This window comes from Mus musculus, chromosome 9 (genome assembly GCF_000001635.26).
Source record: "Mus musculus strain C57BL/6J chromosome 9, GRCm38.p6 C57BL/6J".
In the NCBI taxonomy this organism is placed as follows: Eukaryota; Metazoa; Chordata; class Mammalia; order Rodentia; family Muridae; genus Mus; species Mus musculus.
The window spans coordinates 54,484,559-54,502,192 of record NC_000075.6 but is presented as its reverse complement, the minus strand read 5'-3'; the positions used below and the strand labels follow the sequence as shown (position 1 = coordinate 54,502,192).

Genomic DNA, 17,634 nt, shown 5'->3' with positions numbered 1-17,634 from the left:
GGGACGTGTGAGAAAAAGTGTGAGCACAACAATTTGCTGTCGGGGGAGTTCAGCATCCCTTAAAGGCTGTAAGATGCTGCATACTTTAAAGTAGACAGAAGGACCTTAAGATCATGGGATTGCCCAGTGATGGTAGTGTCCTTCCCCTGAGGTCAGCGGTACTGACCAGCACGCGCTGTCCTCGAGAGACGCTTAAACACTTAGCAAAACAGGCCGGCCCCCTGGCCCCGCCCCTGGAGGTCTGGGCCCCGGGCTCCCAGGGAACTCCCGCAGGTCTGCGCGCGCAACCGGCACAGAGGGTCCGCGCGTCGCGGCGCGCGCAGTTGTCCTGGAGACGGTGGCGCGCGCACGCGCACGCGCGGCGCCGAGAGCGTGGCTTCCCGTGTGAGCGCGTTCTTTTGCCTGCGCGCCGCGTCCCCGCGCCGGGCGCGCGCCGGCCTCTCCCTGGCGCGCGGCGTGACGGCCTCGCACGCGCCCCGCTTGCGCGCTCTCCGGCGCCGCCCCCGCCTCGCACGCGCCGCGGCCCTGCGCCCGCACTGTGCGCCGGTGCGGCAGGCCGTGGGAGCATCCGGGCATTTCCGCAGCCGAGCGGCGGTCGGGCTGCGGCGGCCGGAGCCTCTCATGGCCGGGCGGCGGCCGGCAGACGACAGGCGAGCGGGGCGCTGAGTCCCGAGGACGCACAGGAAGAGCGGCTGCGGCCGGGCGCGGGACTCGTCCTCCTCTGGCGCAGAGCTCATTCCAGCCGGAATCCCGAGATGCATCTGCATCAGGTCCTCACCGGGGCTGTCAACCCTGGGGACAACTGCTATTCGGTGGGCAGCGTCGGGGACGTCCCCTTCACGGTGAGCAGAGCTGGGGCCTCCCGTAGGGCCGTGAGCGACGAGCCCACCCACGCCCCCTGGGCTCTGGGCTTGGGCGGGGGTAGGGGAAGGATGAGGAATCACCGCCCTCGTCCGCCCGCCCGCCCGCCCGGTGAGTGCGCGGGTGGCGGGGATGGAAGGTTCGGGGCAGCCCCGGGGTCTGCGGTGCCGGGAGGGAGGTGTTGGCAGCGGCCGAAGCCCGGGGCGGCTTCCACCTGCTCCTGGCTGGCAGCGAACGGTCTTGGTCTCAGGGTATGGAGGCGGTGCTGCTCCCTGGCCTCCCGAGCTGCCTGCGGCTTTAAACGCGCCCTCTGTATCTCCCTAGGTAGAATTTTAGCATACGGGAATAGAAAAATCCGCTCTCTCCCTGAAAGAGTTAGAATGGAAGTCACCTTTTCATGAGTGGCCTGTCTTATCTAGCTCAGGGTTCCGTTTCGGTAATCCTTTCAGGTATTAACTTAATCTTTGCAAGCTAGTTTTTTTTTTTTTAATTTTTTTAAAGCCTGAAGCAGTGTTACATTTTAAGACTTTCCTTGGGCGTGTGATAAAAATGTATGTAAACATAGCGTTTTGGAAACCAGCACCTCCCTACACGACATAGTCAGTTTCTCAGCCAGATGGGTGGGATTCATCAATCCTTTTTTGAGAAAAGGCTGATAAAATCAAGCTCTCCCAGAGATTATTTTGTAAGATTCACACGGATTAATAATGTTTTTTATATTAAGTATATACATGGTCCTTCTTAGAAGGAATTGTATTAGTGAGACCTCTATTAAGTACATATTGATAATCATTATGCTTAATTAAATTGGATATTGCTTAGTAATATGCTTTTTAGACAACGGGAACCATTTGATTTGATGTCTACAGCAGCATGTTTGTAAAACTGCAGGAAAAATTACAGCAAAACTGCAGAATCATTATGTAGCACTGCATTCTGGAACACTTTATCTGTTTTTAATGTTTTGTGATTCATTTAAAAAAAAAAACCTCAACAAGGTTGCTTCTTGGCCTTAATAATTTTAAGATGTAGTCAGCTCAGGTTTGTTCTAGTTTTGAAAGAATACTTTTAAAAATAGGGTTGTTTGACATATTATTCTTTCACTAATCAGTGGTGCTGAGTTTGCTACACATGTGACTTAAAACATCAGTCTAGGGCCCTGTGACATGGCTTGCTGGATAAAGGTGCTTACTACCAAACCTAGAGACTTGAATTCAACCCCCTCATGACTCACATGGTGGAAGGAGAGGACAAACTCATGCCAGGTTGCCCTCTGACCTCCATATGCTTACTGTGTATTCAGGGTTGCCCCTCCCCCACAATGAAAATCGTTAAAAAAAAATACCAGCCCAATAATATTAACATAGGCTGGAGCTTGGTCTTTAAGTGTGTGGAGGCTGTTTGGAGAATAGAGAGAGAAAACACACACACACACACACACACACACACACACACATAACCTTTGTGTCTTTCAGGAAAGGAGGAGGACCTACCGTAGGATCATAAGAGAGTTTCCTTCAAGAAATAAATCTGGATTTTCGATTATGGAGATTTCCCCTTGTGGGGTGCTGGTAGTTTACCGGGTTCATCTAAAAGTGAGGCACTAGCTGGGTGTGGTGGCACACACACCTGTAGTACTTAGGTGGTAGAGGTATGAATCTATGCTTAAGATAAACGAAACAACACCAAAAAATAGTGTTTCTCTTAGCTCCCGGCAGAGCTGGTTTACAGAGTTAAACTAGATTCTGCCTGGAAAGGCCAGTCAGTGTAAGAACCATCAGTGCTTTGCAGGTGCGGGCAGGCCACAGGCCATCTGTGGCCATAGTTCCCATTTGAATTTATTCTGTCACCGAGTCTGATTGTGTAATGCCTACCAGATTCACCCCTTTCAGTGTCTGTACTCGCCACCTTGTGTTAGTGTGGAAGCTTCCAAATGGGATGGATGCCTTCCACTCATCCCAGCCATTCATTGCTTCTCATAGCTGCTAGGGGGGTGGGTTTGTTTGTTTGTTTTTTTGTTTTTGCACTATTCCATCACGCCCCTTCCCCAGGAATATATAGTCTCTCCTGGGAGCCACATAAAGAATCATTGTCAGATATCCTACTACTTACTGTCTTTCATTTTGACTCTTTTCCTCACATTGATCCCTCTGTGTCATAGTGATCTAACCAAAGCCCATATCTTAAAATATTTATTTTGTTTTAAATTATGTGTATGTGTGTATGCTAGTGTGTGGGTCCTTGCAGGTGAGTACAGGTGCCCTTAGAGGCTGGAGGGGTCAGATCCGCTGGAGTGAAGTTATAAGGGGTTGTGAGCCACCTGGCATGGATGCTGGTCACAGGCTTCAAGTCCTTTGCCCTTTATCCCTGAACTGTCTCACGAATCCTGTGGACTACATATTCATGTCCATTGGGACAGCCTTGCTTATTATTTTCTCAGCTATATCTTGAAAATTTTATTTGGTTTAGAATGCTGACTGTGACAATCTTTTTTTTTTTTTTTTTGGTTTTTCGAGACAGGGTTTCTCTGTGTAGCCCTGGCTGTCCTGGAACTCACTCTGTAGACCAGGCTGGCCTCGAACTCATAAATTCGCCTGCCTCTGCCTCCAAAGTGTTGGGATTAAAGGCGTGCGCCACCACGCCCGGCTTTGGCTGTGACAATCTTATTTTGACCCCTTGGCAAGCTCAAATAACAAATCTATTTGCACATGTTTCATTTTAGTATCTTAATTATGAAAGCCATGTTCCAGTTACCTTGCTGTGAACTAGAAATGATCTTCCGGGCACTATGAAACCATATTTGCTTAAAGATAAAATTGTTTCCAAGCATTCCAGAATCAACTAAGAAATGCCTCAAAAACTATATATAGTAAAGGCAAAATTGCCGAAAATAAAGTCTCTTTACATAGAGCATGTCAGTTGACTTTATAGTTTATGTTTGATAAAGCAGCCTTCAGTTCTGGATCAGGTGACTGAAGGACTGCCAGGCATGGCTGGAATGAGTCTTGTGACAATTCATGTGGTGGTTTTTGTTGGAAGTTTTCTTCTTAACAGCCTTTCTGTACTGTTTGTGTGTGCTTGTACATGTGTGTTTGTGTTTGTATGTGTTTTCCTCTAGGTGCAGGAGGTATAGAAGGAAAGTCTGCTTTGTAGCTAGCTAGTGGTTCTTAGTTAATGTGTTGCCTGATGTATTTGGGATCTTTTCAAAATAGAATAGATAATTTACTTGGAATCTATAAACTGAAAAAATTGAAGATGAAATTGTAAGTTTTTCAATGTTTGTGACATTGTAATAATGGAAAAAGAGTGCACTGTGTATTTCACTGCATGCCTTGAGCTTGGTGGGCCGGCTGTGAGTGGCTGCTTGGCGATGTCATGATGGTCCGGCATATGCTGTGTGGACATGGTGAAGCTTGTGGTGTGTGTGTCCAGTGATGTGTCACTTCATAGGTGATGTGTTAACTGGGATGGTTTCCATTTTCGTCCTGCCTGTCAGGTGACAGCAGCTTTTATTCTCTCATCATCCAACTGTGACTATTTTAAAATGACATTTTTGTATATCATTCTTTAAAGCATCACCTTTTTTATTTTTTATTTTTTGGTTTTTTGAGACAGGGTTTCTCTGTGTAGCTCTGGCTGACCTGGAACTCACTCTGTAGACCAGGCTGGCCTTGAACTCATAAATTCGCCTGCCTCTGCCTCCCAAGTGCTGGGATTAAAGGCGTGCGCCACCAGTGTCCAGCTTAAGCATTACCTTTTTAAAATCAGTCTGCTTGTGTGTGTGTATGAGAGAGAGAGAGGGAGGGAGGGAGAGAGAGAGAGAGAGAGAGAGAGAGGGAGGGAGGGAGAGAGAGAGAGAGAGAGAGAGAGAGAGAGAGTGTGTGTGTGTGTGTGTGTGTGTGTGTATGTGTATGCGTGTAAAACATCTAAGTTTTAGACATAGTTATTCTGAAGAAAGTTAGATCCTGGGTAGTCCAAAGGTGCTGTACCGTGTCTGAGCCTTATTGTTCCTTTAAATACTCTTCAGATGAGTGGATGATCTGAGGCTTCTAAAATTAGGCATAGGTTTCTCATTGTTTATTTTGCTTTTGAAAACATAGTCTTTCTATTAAAATAATGGTAATACATGATTATTAATATAGCTTTCAAATTCACCATCTGTCCCTCGAGAGAGTCCTATGTATATTTTTAAATATATGAGGGCAGTTGATGTTATTTCAGCTTCACATGAGTTTAACACTTTGATCCAAGTTTACAAAATTAGTCATTTCCTTTCTTAGGGTATTTAAAATATATTGGTAGATTAAACACGACGAACACGAGTACAAATAGGCAGATAGACGAGACTCTGTATGGTTTGGGGAGGTCGGTATTAAAGCTTTCCAAAAGCAGGAGCAGCAAAAGCCAAGGATGGAGTAATACAAAAGCTGATTAGTGAGTGGGTTCTCCTCATGCAGGAATTATTTTTCCTGTCAGCCACAGGGCTTCATTAAGTAGCAGGTACTCTCTGAATGTTGAAAAACACGGTTTACAATGTTATTCATAGCCTTTTGTTGTTGTTTTTTTTTTTTTTTTTTTTTGAGATAAGGTCTTGCTGTCTAGCTTAGACCAAATCTGAATTTGATTCTCTTACCTCTGCCTTTGGAGTACTGTGATTACGGACATGTGCCACCATGTTTGGTCTGCAATTAAAAAATAATTTTAATTAATATACCACTAAAAGGTTGGCCTGAATAAAAACCAGTTCCTTTAAAAATTAGAAGGTAGGGGCTGGAGGGATTGCTTACCAGTTAAGAGCAGACTGTTCCTTTAGAAGACCCGGGTTCAATTCTAGCCCTTACATGGCAGTGCTCTCTCCCTCCCCCACCTCTGTGTGTGTATATACATATATATACACAACTGTCTATAACTATAGGCCCACAGGGCCTGATGTCTTCTATCCTCTGCCAGCACCAGGCATGCATATGGTTCACAGACATGTGCATGCTCAGTCAAAACACCAATACATATAAAAATAAATTAAAATACAAAAAGTTAGAAGTTAATGTTATACTGTAGAGTAACATTTTAGTATTAGAATTATGACAATTTAATAGTTTAATATTTAGAGAAGTAAGAGCTTTATTCAAGAAATAATAATCAACAATAACAGAATAATAGTCAACCTGTTTATACATTTAGCACATGTTTGTTGAATATGTAGGTGGCTAGACTCTGTGGAGATTAAAAACCCCAAAGGACATAGCCCTGACTCAAGGGAGACAAGCAGAGAAGTGTAGAACTTAGACATCTAGAAGCGTTAAATATGTTATCCACAGCTGACCAGGCACTTCTTGTGAGGACTCAGGAGAAATGAGAGGTTAATCAGAGGGTATCAGAGAGATGGATAGAAAAATGATGCTGACAAGCTGGTTATTAATAGGTATGGCACCTCATGTATCTGTTGACTACCTATGCTTAGAGTGAGCGGGAAGACAAGTCAAAGATTTAGAAGGGATTTCTCTTCCAAGAGAAACTGGCCCCCTTGGTTTTGCAATGTATGTTTTTGTTTGAGTTGATAGGAGGTAATATTTCAAACATTTAGAGTCACTTGGTATGTAAGTATGAATTCTAAGTCCCTTCTAAGGCCTTGTGTAGATAGTGGGTGTTTTAAAAATTTTTTTAGATAGGGTTTCACTATGTAGCTCTTGATATGTAGATCAGGCTGGCCTTTAAGTCACAGAGATCGCTGTGCCTTTGCCTCCTGGGTACTGGAATTTAAGGACTGTATCAGCACACTGGGCCCTGGTGTGGCTTTGTACTGATGGAGGAAAAGACCAACAGTTTCCTAGAAACTCTAGTGTGGTTCTGAATCAGTGTGCAAGCGCTTGTATGATCTTGATAAAAATCACCTGATCATTTTTATATTTTTCATCTGTAAACAGAAGTTCTTGAATTAGGTGCCCTCTATGTGTTTAGTAAATTTCTTTAGAATTTTTTTGGGGCCAGAGTTAAGATGGCCAGCACTATAAATGGTTGTGGTAAAGTTCCAGGACTTAGTTGCCTTATCTCAAGGGACCCCATAGTGTGGTGCTCTACAATTTCAGGCTTCAGAAAAAGCCCATGCAGAGAATTTATGAAGCAGTAGGTTCACAGCTGCCAAGGAGCTCCCTCCTCTTCCTTTAAAAAAATACTACATTACTTAATATAGTGTGTGTCTGTGTGTGTGCACGTGTGTGGACACGCATGTGCTATGACATGCATGTGGAGGTCAAAGGACAACTTGTCGGAGTTGGTTATCCCTTTCTACCATGTGGTCATCAGACTTGGTGGTAGGTGTCTCTTCCTGCTGAACCATTTCACCCCCACTTCCCCTTCTTCTTGCTGGGTTGCTCAGGCTGTTCTTCAACTGGCAATTTTCCTATTTTAGCCTCCCAGATGCTGGGATTACAGCTGTGTCCCACAAGCCATTCCTGGGAAAATCTAGAACAGTGGTTCTCAACTTGTAGGTTAACCCTCACACAGGGGTCACATATCAGACATTTTTGCATTGTCAGATATTCATACTACAACTCATAACAGTAGCAAAATTACAGTTATGAAGTAGAAATGAAGATAATTTTATGGTGAGCATCACTACAACACTGTAGTGTGTAAAAGTGTTAAAGGATCTCAGAATCTTGGTACTTGATCATCAGAAGGAACACAGAATGTTGGTTAACAACCATAGTAAACGAGTCATGCTTGGCCAATTAAATTTCTTAAGATGATAGAAAGCAAAGCATGATTTGCCCATTTTTTAAAAAGAAGATTTATTTATTTATTTATTTATTACATGTAAGTACACTGTAGCTGTCTTCAGACACTCCAGAAGAGGGAGTCAGATCTCATCATGGGTGGTTGTGAGCCACCATGTGGTTGCTGGGATTTGAACTTTGGACCTTCGGAAAAGCAGTCGGGTGCTCTTACCCACTGAGCCATCTCACCAGCCCGATTTGCCCATTTTTAATTAAAAGATTATTTTATATGTATGAGTGTTTGCCTGCATGTATATTTATGCATCACATGCATGCTTAGTACCCAAGGAGGCTAGACAAGGGTGTTGGATCCCTTGAATCTGATGAGTTAGAGATGATTCAATTCATCTTTTACTCATTCATGGGAGCTGCCGTGTGGGTACTGGGAACTGAATCTGGATCTTCTGGAAGAGTAGTCAGTGCTTTCAATGGCTGAGCCATCTCTACAGTTCCATGTCTAATTTTGGTTTGTTTTTCAAGTTTCTTGGGTTTCAGTATAAATTTTGGGGTTTTCAATTTTAGAGTTTTGATCTGGAATTCTTTAATTTATACTGTCAATATATAAGGCTGCCACTAAGGAACAGATACAACTTCTACAGGTTGTATGGCTCTTTTTTAAGGGATAGCTCATTGTAATCCTAGGAGTTGATGTATGTATATGTGTCAGACAGTTTCCTGTGCTTCTGCTGCCTTTCTTGTCCGAGTTTAGGATTCTCAGATGCCCCTAATCCCACACACTTGACAATAACCCTTCTCCCGATAGAGAAGTCAGTGCTATAAAGGGCTTTCTGAATAGACTCTGACACTCAGTGAACATGGTAATTTGGTGAGGTGACTTAAAGGACAGATGGTAGTTTCTTAGAGGAGCAAGAGCAGGAGGAGAAACAGCAGCAGCAGCTCCTTCTCTTCCTTCTCCTCCTCCTCTTCTTCCTCCTCCTTTCCTTTTTTTCAAAGATTTATTTATTTATTATATGTAAGTACAGCGTAGCTGTCTTCAGACACACCAGAAGAGGGCGTCAGATCTCATTACAGATGGTTGTGAGCCACCATGTGGTTGCTGGGATTTGAACTCCGGAAGAGCAGTCAGTGCTCTTAACTGCTGAGCCATCTCTCCAGTCCCCTCTTCCTTTCTTTTTCTTCTCCAAATAGATGCATTTTCTTCCCATCCTCTAAATTTTGATTCTTTCCAGATATAATAGTAAATTACACTAAATTATAGTGTTGTTTTTCTTCTGCAACTTTAGGAAATCTGAGGTATTTGGCATGTACAGGCACAGGCACTACCCTACTCCCAAGAAGATGAAAACAACAAACCCAAACTCAAAGAACCAGCACATGAAAAGTTCGGTTTACTTAGTTTACAAACATAGGTAGCTTATACAGTAGCCATAATCCAAGAACGGAATAATTACTGGTTCTGCTTGTACGGAGCTGTACAGCTACTTAGGAGACTAAGGCATGAAGAAGACCATAACCTTAGGGCAACCTAGGCTGCAGAGTGCATTCAAGGCTAACCTGGGAAACTTAGTGAGCCTCTCAGAGTACAAAGTAAAGAGGACAGACAGCTGGGCTCACTGTCAAGGCTGAAGAAATGCATCACGGTGTACAGCTTCTTCAAATGATATGCACATGCATGTAAAATGTGCACCTGCTAAAATCCTTTGCCTCATAGTTAACTCCATTTTTACTTATAAGATGACTTGATAAACCAGAGGTAGATATTTAAAAAATCAAGCTACAATTAGAAATTGGGAAAACTAGACTTGTGTAATGAATAACATAGCTTCCCAGCATAAAGACTTTTCTTTTTCTTTTTTTTTTTTTTAAGACTTTTCTTTTGAGATCAATGATGCTATAAAAGTATACAACTGCCGGGTGTGGTGGCGCACACCTTTAATCCCAACACTTGGGAGGCAGAGGCAGGCAAATTTCTGAGTTCGAGGCCAGCCTGGTCTATAGAGTGAGTTCCAGGACAGCCAGGGCTACACAGAGAAACCCTGTCTCGAAAAACAAAGAAAACAAAAAGAACAAAAAACAAAATGAAAAAAAAAGTATACAACTTTTTTGGCTGGCCTGGAACTTGCAGGGATCTTCCCATCTCTGTTTTCTAGTGATGGAATTACAGATGTATACCTCCATGCCTGGCTATACAGTATAATATTTTGATATTGTATAGTAAAATAGGTTAATATTTAGAAGCTCTTCACAAGCTGGCATAGCAACATAAAATTAGACGGGCAACAGCTATTCAAGGTTTAAAAAAGATATATGGATTCCAGTGTTAAAGTACACAGAAAAGTACCACAGATAACCTTTGGCTTGACTAGCCTCTGGGAATCTGTACTGGAATATTCTTACTATTGGTAAATTCAGTCGGAATGCCCAGGGTCTTGAATCTTACTCCACACTCTGTCTAGATTGTTTGTTAGAACATATGAATTATAATTTATAAACTTGTGTTTCCCTTTTGGGATGCTAGGATTATTGTGGCTGTTTGTGCATGGGCAGAAGGCTGGTGTAACAGCCCTAGGCTTTTAGTCGTAAGTGCATGTTCCTTGGCAAAAACACCTTACATATGTTGTGGAGGAAGAAAGAGTGCTACTTGTAACTCTGAGGAGGGAGATCCTTGGAAGTCCATATTTCCCAGGTTCTACCTATGTGTTTTCCTACCTTTGATGTGGCATTTCTTTATTTTAATAAGCTGTAACCATGACTGTTTCTGTTTCTTAGTTCATCTTTGTCCATGTAGGTGGTCATTTCCACAGTGATATGAAAATTTTCCTGATGACTTCAGAATCTGCTGATGTATTCCTTTAACTCTAACATTTGGACAGACAAGTTGCCTGATATTTTCTTACCTACATCTCACTTTTAAGATACTATAACGTATCATTTGGGCATTGTAGCAATGCAGTCCTAGCACTGAGGAGGCAGAGGTCAGTCTTGTCTACAGAGTGAGTGGTCAGCTAGAGTAATATTAGGGGCTACTGTGTTGGCTCTATGGGTCAAGGGACTTGCTGCCAAGCCCAGTCACCTGAGTTTCTTTCCCTGGACCCTCATGGTGAAGAGAGAACTAACTCCCACAAGTTGCTCTTTGATCTTTATACAAACAGTGACAGACATACTACATAAAAAATAAGGACATAAACTATAAAGAAGATACAAAACCATGAGGAAAGGCTGTTAAACTCTTTACCCATTTCCATACAGAATCTGCCATGTCAGTTGAATCATCACAGACAGACATGGGAACTCGGCTGTCTTCTTCACGTCTGTAGTTTTAGGAATGCGTGGGATTATTTGCCTCAGATCACTACTAAAGAAAGGGTTGCCAGGTAGATGGATATAGTACAATTGGAGATGAAGAATGTATAACCGTACTTTCGTAGACTTTGGTATTTCGGCTAAGGTCTTTGAGAACTTAGACGTCGTAGAAGCTGTGGAGACCAGTGCGTACTCATTGCAGGCCCTTTGCAATGACCCTGATGGAAGAGGTGTGTGTGCTGTTGACTAGAAATTCCTACCACCCACTCCTTCAGGAATGCACAACTTGTTTTGTTTGTGCATTTGAGACAGAAGCACACTGTAACACTCGCTGGCCTTTTCTTGCTCTGTTGTTGAGGCCCGTGGCCTGTGTGGTACTCAATGATGATTCTCCCGTCTTAGCATCTCTGCATCTCTGGTTCTCTAGTGCTGGGATTTCAGGTGTGTGCCCCATGCCACCACCATCTTTTGTTTTTAATTTTAATTTTTTTTAAGACACACCAGAAGAGGGCATCAGATCCCATTACAGATGGTTGTGAGCCACCATGTAGTTGCTGGGAATTGAACTCAGGACCTCTGGAAGAGCAGTAAATGCCATCTCTCCAGCCCCTATTTTTTATTTTTTGAGACAGGCTTTTCCATGTGACCCTGACTAGCCTGAAACTCAGTGTATAACCAGGTTGGCCTTGAACGTGAGGATTCTCCCATTTCTGTCTGAGTACTGGGATTACAGACGTGCACCAAAAAGCCCTGATCTCTTTTGCTACATAGTTCAGTTTAAGGGATCATGGAAGATTGTGTTAGAAACTGTATCATCATTCTGCTTTCTGTCTTTCCAGGCTACTCCCTTCAGGTTTTCCTTGCATTCCCTGCCACAGTTCCGTGTTTTCCTTACAGCTGTGTTCTGAATATCTTTAGTGTTTCTTTTAACTTTACTTTTCTTTGCTCAGGACAAGAGACACATATAAGTAAAAGCAAAATTAAGGCAGGTATTGTACACACCTATATAATCCCAGCTGAGGCAGGAGGATCAAGGGCAGTTTGGTTTATCTAGTGAAACTGCCTCAAAAATAAACAGGAAATTAGGGGTGGAGAGCTGGCAGTTGAGAACACTGGCAGCTCTTCCAGAGGACCTGGGTTTAATTCTTAGCATCTACCTGGAGCTTACAACCATCTGTAATTCTGGTTCCAGGGGCTCTGATGACCTCGTCTGGCCTCCTCGGGCACCAGGCACTCGTGATACAGACAGACAGACATGTAGGCAGAACACATAAAAACAAACCAAGACAAAGAAATTGAGAGAAAATGTTTTTGGTCACTTTTTTTTAAATAGTAGTTTTATATCTGAAAAAATTGTTCATTCCATTTTTTTTAAGTAGCCATTTCATTCTTTTGAGTTTTTCTTCTTTTAACTAAATGTTTTTGTCACTCACTTTAAAAATGATAATTACTAGTGCTTAGTCATTGCCGTTTCCAGTTTCCCTCTGTGCCTAGGTCATTTTATCACGCCACCTTTCCTGACTCCTTCTCCTTTTCTCTCTCTGTCTCTGTATCTCTCTGTCTGTCTCTGTCTGTGTCTCTGTCTCTCTCTCTCTCCCTCCCTTCTACCCTGAGGCACTTGGTTATTTTGCAGGACAAGTGTTTGATGATCTAAGCACAAGAGAACAAAAATTTGAGGCCAAAAGATAACATCTAATGTTTTTATACATGCTGACCAGTCCCTGGGGCTGTTATTTTGCTCATTTTACTGTGATTTACGTTAGCATTTTTTCATAATTAGTACTTTGAATATCTTATTCTTAGTGCTGACATGCAAAGTAGTTATTTACATTTTGTTTTCTACTGTCCTACCTTTTAGAGAGAGTGCAGACAACCTGGAGTCAGCCAGTTTTGTAATGCTTAATTAGAACAAATTAATTAATTATTACATATTTGCTTTTCAAGGTCTCATGTTTCCTTCAGCTGTTACTAGCATTAGTAAACATGTTTTCTTTGTCAGAAATATAGGAGCATTCTTAGCTTGGGCTGTGAGTTTTTTCTTTTTTCAATTATTTATCTTTTTAAATTTAGGTTTTTTTTTTTTTTTTTTTTAGGACAAGAATCTTAGTCTGTAGCTCTAGCTGGCCTGAAACTCAATGTATAAGCCAGGCTAGCAGTTTTTCCGTCTTAGCCTCTCACTGCTGAGATTATAGATTTGAACCATAATACTTGGCTTACCTTCTTAACTCAGTATTTAGAAATTTGTTATAGCTCCATGTATTTTGTTGTTAATATAAAATTGGCTAGTTTTTGACCAGTTAAAAATTGTAAAACTAAAAATATTTTTAAAAAATTATGAAAAAAATCATTCTTTAGATTTGCATTCTCTCTCTCTCTCTCTCTCTCTCTCTCTCTCTCTCTCTCTCTCTTTCTCTCTCTCTCTCTTTTTTTTCTTGGTTTTTTGAGACAGGGTTTCTCTGTGTAGCCCTGGCTGTCCTGGAACTCACTCTGTAGACCAGGCTGACCTTGTACTCAGAAATCTGCCTGCCTCAGCCCCCCTCCCCCCACCCAAGTGCTGGAATTAAAGGCATGCGCCACCACTGCCTGGCAAGAGAGCATTTCTTTTGAGAGAGGAAGCCCTGGGATGGAACCCAGATCATGAAAAGCATGAGCTCTGTCACTGAGCAGTGCCTTAGACCTAAGAAAGGGTTTTATTACTACTTCATCAAAAATATATTTTCTTTAGAATGTCCTACCTAACCTATCTTTTTCTGGCAGTAGGTTTTTATCTTTACAGATCTCAAGTTTTCTGTCTTGCTATTTTCAAGTGTTCTATTAAGTTTGCATTCCTCATGTTTTCTGAACTGAAGGTGTTTTGAGTGCCACACCACTTGGCACCGTGACATAATTTGCCGTACTCCTTTCCTCATTTTGGACTTAGGATAAATCTGTTTTGCCACTTAGCATTCTTGAGTGGACATTCAGCCATTGGAGTGATTCACATTAGAAGTAAAGTATGGTTTTGGAATGTGGAGAGAACTTTTAGGATTTTGGAGACAGGGTCTCACTGTGTAGCTCTGGCTGGCCGGAAACTTCTTTGGTGTGTAGACAAGGCTGTTTTTGAACTCACAGAGATCAGCCTGCTTCTGCTTCCTGAGTGCTGGGATTAAAGTCACGTGCTCCTACACCTGGTTGCTTTTACTATTTTTAATTGTGTGTGTATGTGAGTGTATGAATGTGTGTGTGTGTGTATGTATGTGTGTGTGTGTGTGTGTGTGTGTGTATGTGTGTGTGCATGAAAGAGAGAGAGAGGTGGGGGAATGTGAGTGTATGCATACGTGAGTGCAGGTGCTCAAAAGTCCAGAGAGAATGGATCCCCCAGAGCTGGGATTGCCTTAGTTGTGAGTGCCTGTGGATGCTGGAAGCTGAACGTGGGGCTTTTGTAGTTATTATGGCTAGAAAAACAAATGGTTCGTAACTGCTGAGCCTTTTAAACCCCTAGATGCTTTTCTTCAGTCTCCTTAATACAGAGGGCATCACCACATGGCCGTCATTTAGATCCTTACTAATATTTGCAGTAGCAAAAGACAGGAAACAGATTAATTACAGCAAAACTATAAAATGGCATAGTATGCACTTGGTAAGAATAAGGTTGACCAAGGGTGATACTCGTAGGTATAGTGATGTGGAAGGGAGAGGTCAGGAGGCCTTAACCCCACGCAGAGCTACAGGCCCATATGGGGTGCTGAGAGGAAAGACAGTCTCCCCAAGGGGAGACAGCGATTGGTTATGTAGAACCAAGTGGCCAGCCCTGAAAACATATACAGGTAACATTATGTGGACAGAATGGGTTCTATTTATATATTTACAACTATATAAAAGCATTTATATACTTGGAAATATATATGCACACACACATATACATACACATATATATACATCTATATAACAATAATTAAGGAAAATAGCTCAAGAATTTGAATGAGAACAAGGAAGGGAGGAGTAAGGAAAGGTAAGGGAAAAATGATTTAATTATAATCTAAAAAATTTAAGCACTGAGGTTCTGGTTTAAATTAAATAGCTGCAAATAAGACAATTTACAACCCATTAGGCTGGGTGGAAAATTGTTTCCAAAAGCAAATAAGCAATAAATCTGGTATCTGCCTATAACTCACAGTTGATAAGAAAGTAGCCAGAACTCACTAGCATTATATATGATTTGGGTTCTGAGTAACTGAGGAGTGTTAGATCTGTGACTTTGTAGCAGCAGATCTCATTTGGAGAGTCTGTTGGCCTCTTAGAGCGCAGTGGCCCCTCTGTCGCTTGCTGTAGATGCCTTAAGTTCTTTGGAGTCTCACTTAAGAATTTATTTTCTCAAAGCATGACAAGTGTACGCGATACTTACAAGCTTACTCATTTACCTGTGCTTAGTTTGTGCTGGGTTATTTAATTGCACTTTCTAGCATCATACTTTCTCCTTACAAATATGATATTCTTTATTGTTACACTAAGGTGTTGATCATATAATACCCATGGAAGGAGTTACAGAGACAAAGTTCGGAGCTGAGATGGAAGGAAGGGCCATCTAGAGACTTCCCCACCGGGGGATCCATCCCATGTACAACCACCTTTATTTTTGAGACTATAATTAATATCATGTTCCCTTCTCTTTCCTCCCTCCAAACCCTTTCATATGCCCTGGCTCTTGTTCTAATTCATGGCCTTTTTGTTGTTGCATGCATATAGGTGTTCCACCACCACCACGCAGCTGGGGTGTGTGAACGCCCACTCCTCCTCACTAGGGCAGATGGAATGCAGAGGTGCTAGGCTACATTCCATCCTCCCAGCCCACACCCACTCAGCTGAGGATGGGGACCCCATCCCCAGTGAGAAACGACTAGGCTGGGGCTGAAGCTGGGGTTCTCTAACTCCTGGGTACCCAGTTGCTGGTGGAAACTGCAAGGAGTCTGGAATGGAGGGGTTCTCTGGCCCACAAAGAGCCTGGGACGGGGGTCAGGGCTGGGAAAGGTGTGTGTGTGGAACTCCAGCTTAGGTATGACAAAGGCTTTCCCCAACCGTGGTTCTTTTTTTTTTGGGGGGGGGGGTGGTTTCGAGACAGGGTTTCTCTGTATAGCCCTGGCTGTCCTGGACTTTGTAGACCAGGCTGGCCTCGAACTCAGAAATCCACCTGCCTCTGCCTCTCGAGTGCTGGGATTAAAGGCGTGCGCCACCACGCCCGGCTCTTCAACTGTGGTTCTTGATGAGAGAGAGAGTCCTTGCTTGTCCAAACTGTTTATTTTCTTCATAGTGAAGAATAGATGCATACAATTTACTCAGGGTGGACCAGAGATTAAATACCTTTGGCAGGAAGGAATGTCTGGGAAAGGAAGCTTACTGGCCCATCTAGGTACCTCAACAGCATGGAGAACTCTGTGCTACATTATCACGATCCTCATGTGGGTTCACGTGCTCCAGGACAAGAACTGAGTCGGGGGTCGGGAATAGAAACATCGTTCTCAGATATGAGAATTACAGGGGTTTCTGGATCCGTACAACCTTCCCAGTTTTTGTCTGGTGGCACTGTTCCACTTGCCTCACACATATATGCATATGTATATGTATATCCCTAAATATAACCTGCTTAGTCTGCATATTAGTTGTATGTCTGTGAGTTCAGGGCTGACCACTTGGTATTGGATAACCAATTGATGTTCTCTCCCTTCAAAGAACTACAGGCAGCTAAGAAGTGCTGACTGTGAGAAATAGTATTTTCCTCTCAGCATTTCTTAGTTGCCTGTAGTTCTTTGCATAGGGTTAAGGACTCATATAGGCTTTCCTCTGTGCTCTTTGTCATGCCTGTAGGTGTTGTCTTTGTTCAGCTTGTGTTTAGGTAGTCCTGTTGGTGAGGCTACACAAATGTAGCTTTTGACATGACTAGGAGCTATACAGTCTCGCAGCAAACTCCCTGATCCTCTGGCTCCTAAATCTTTTTGCCACCTCTTCTGCAGTGCTCCCTGGGAGTGCTCCCTGGGCCTTAGCTTTTGGAGTTGTTTTATAGATGTATCATACACTTAGGACTGGGATTCATAACCCTGCATTTTGATTGGGTATGGTTTTCTATAATTGTCTTCATCGGTTGCAAAGAGAAGTTTCCTTGAGGAGGGCTGATTACTACACTATCTATGTCCTGATATCTACGGGTATCAGGACAAATGTGTATAGTGTAGTTATGGAGTATGCTGGCTAGTAATGGTTGAGGGTTCTTCAAGATTCATGACTTTGACTAGCCTCAGTTTCTAGTACCTGGCCTTTCCTTCTTGTTGGGCAGGTTTTAAGTCCAATTGGAGTGCTGTTGATTACTGCACAGTGAAAGTGCTGCAACTGCACCCTAGAGCTAGGTTGTTTTGGGTTACAGATGTTTATAGCTGGGTAGGACTGTTGGCTTCTTCCCTTCTTTGGAAGCTTACATAGTGTCCTCTGGTGTCATGAAAGCTAGGAGGCTACATTCAGATCTGGCTCAGGGGTCTCTGGATCCTGTTTCTGGAGCTGTGTCTTTAGCAGTAGGGCTTTCTACCTTTAGGGAGGAACCAAGGGCAATAACAATAAGCTGTATGCTTTAAATGTCTATTGGATAGCCCTGACCAATAACTCAAAAGAGGTCTTTTCATGTCTGGTATTTAGATTTTTGCTAGATGGTTATTAGTTTTAGGAGGGAGCATTGTCAGCCCAGATAAGAAAAGCTCATTTAAATCAT

General features: G+C 42.8%; 1 protein-coding gene across 4 annotated transcripts in view; it reads left to right on the top strand.

The window, feature by feature from the left end:
- Positions 1 to 326: 326 nt before the first annotated feature.
- Positions 327 to 17,634, top strand: part of Dmxl2 (Dmx-like 2) — a 136,709-nt gene continuing 119,401 nt past the window's right edge. For 3 of the 4 annotated variants that reach the window (XM_006511085.4, XM_006511083.4, XM_006511084.4), the window contains exon 1: positions 327 to 842. In XM_006511085.4, the coding sequence (XP_006511148.2) occupies positions 756 to 842 (87 nt within the window). In that variant the 5' untranslated portion in view covers positions 327 to 755. The remainder of the gene's footprint in view (positions 843 to 17,634) is intronic. The other variant, NM_172771.2, reaches the window with a different exon arrangement.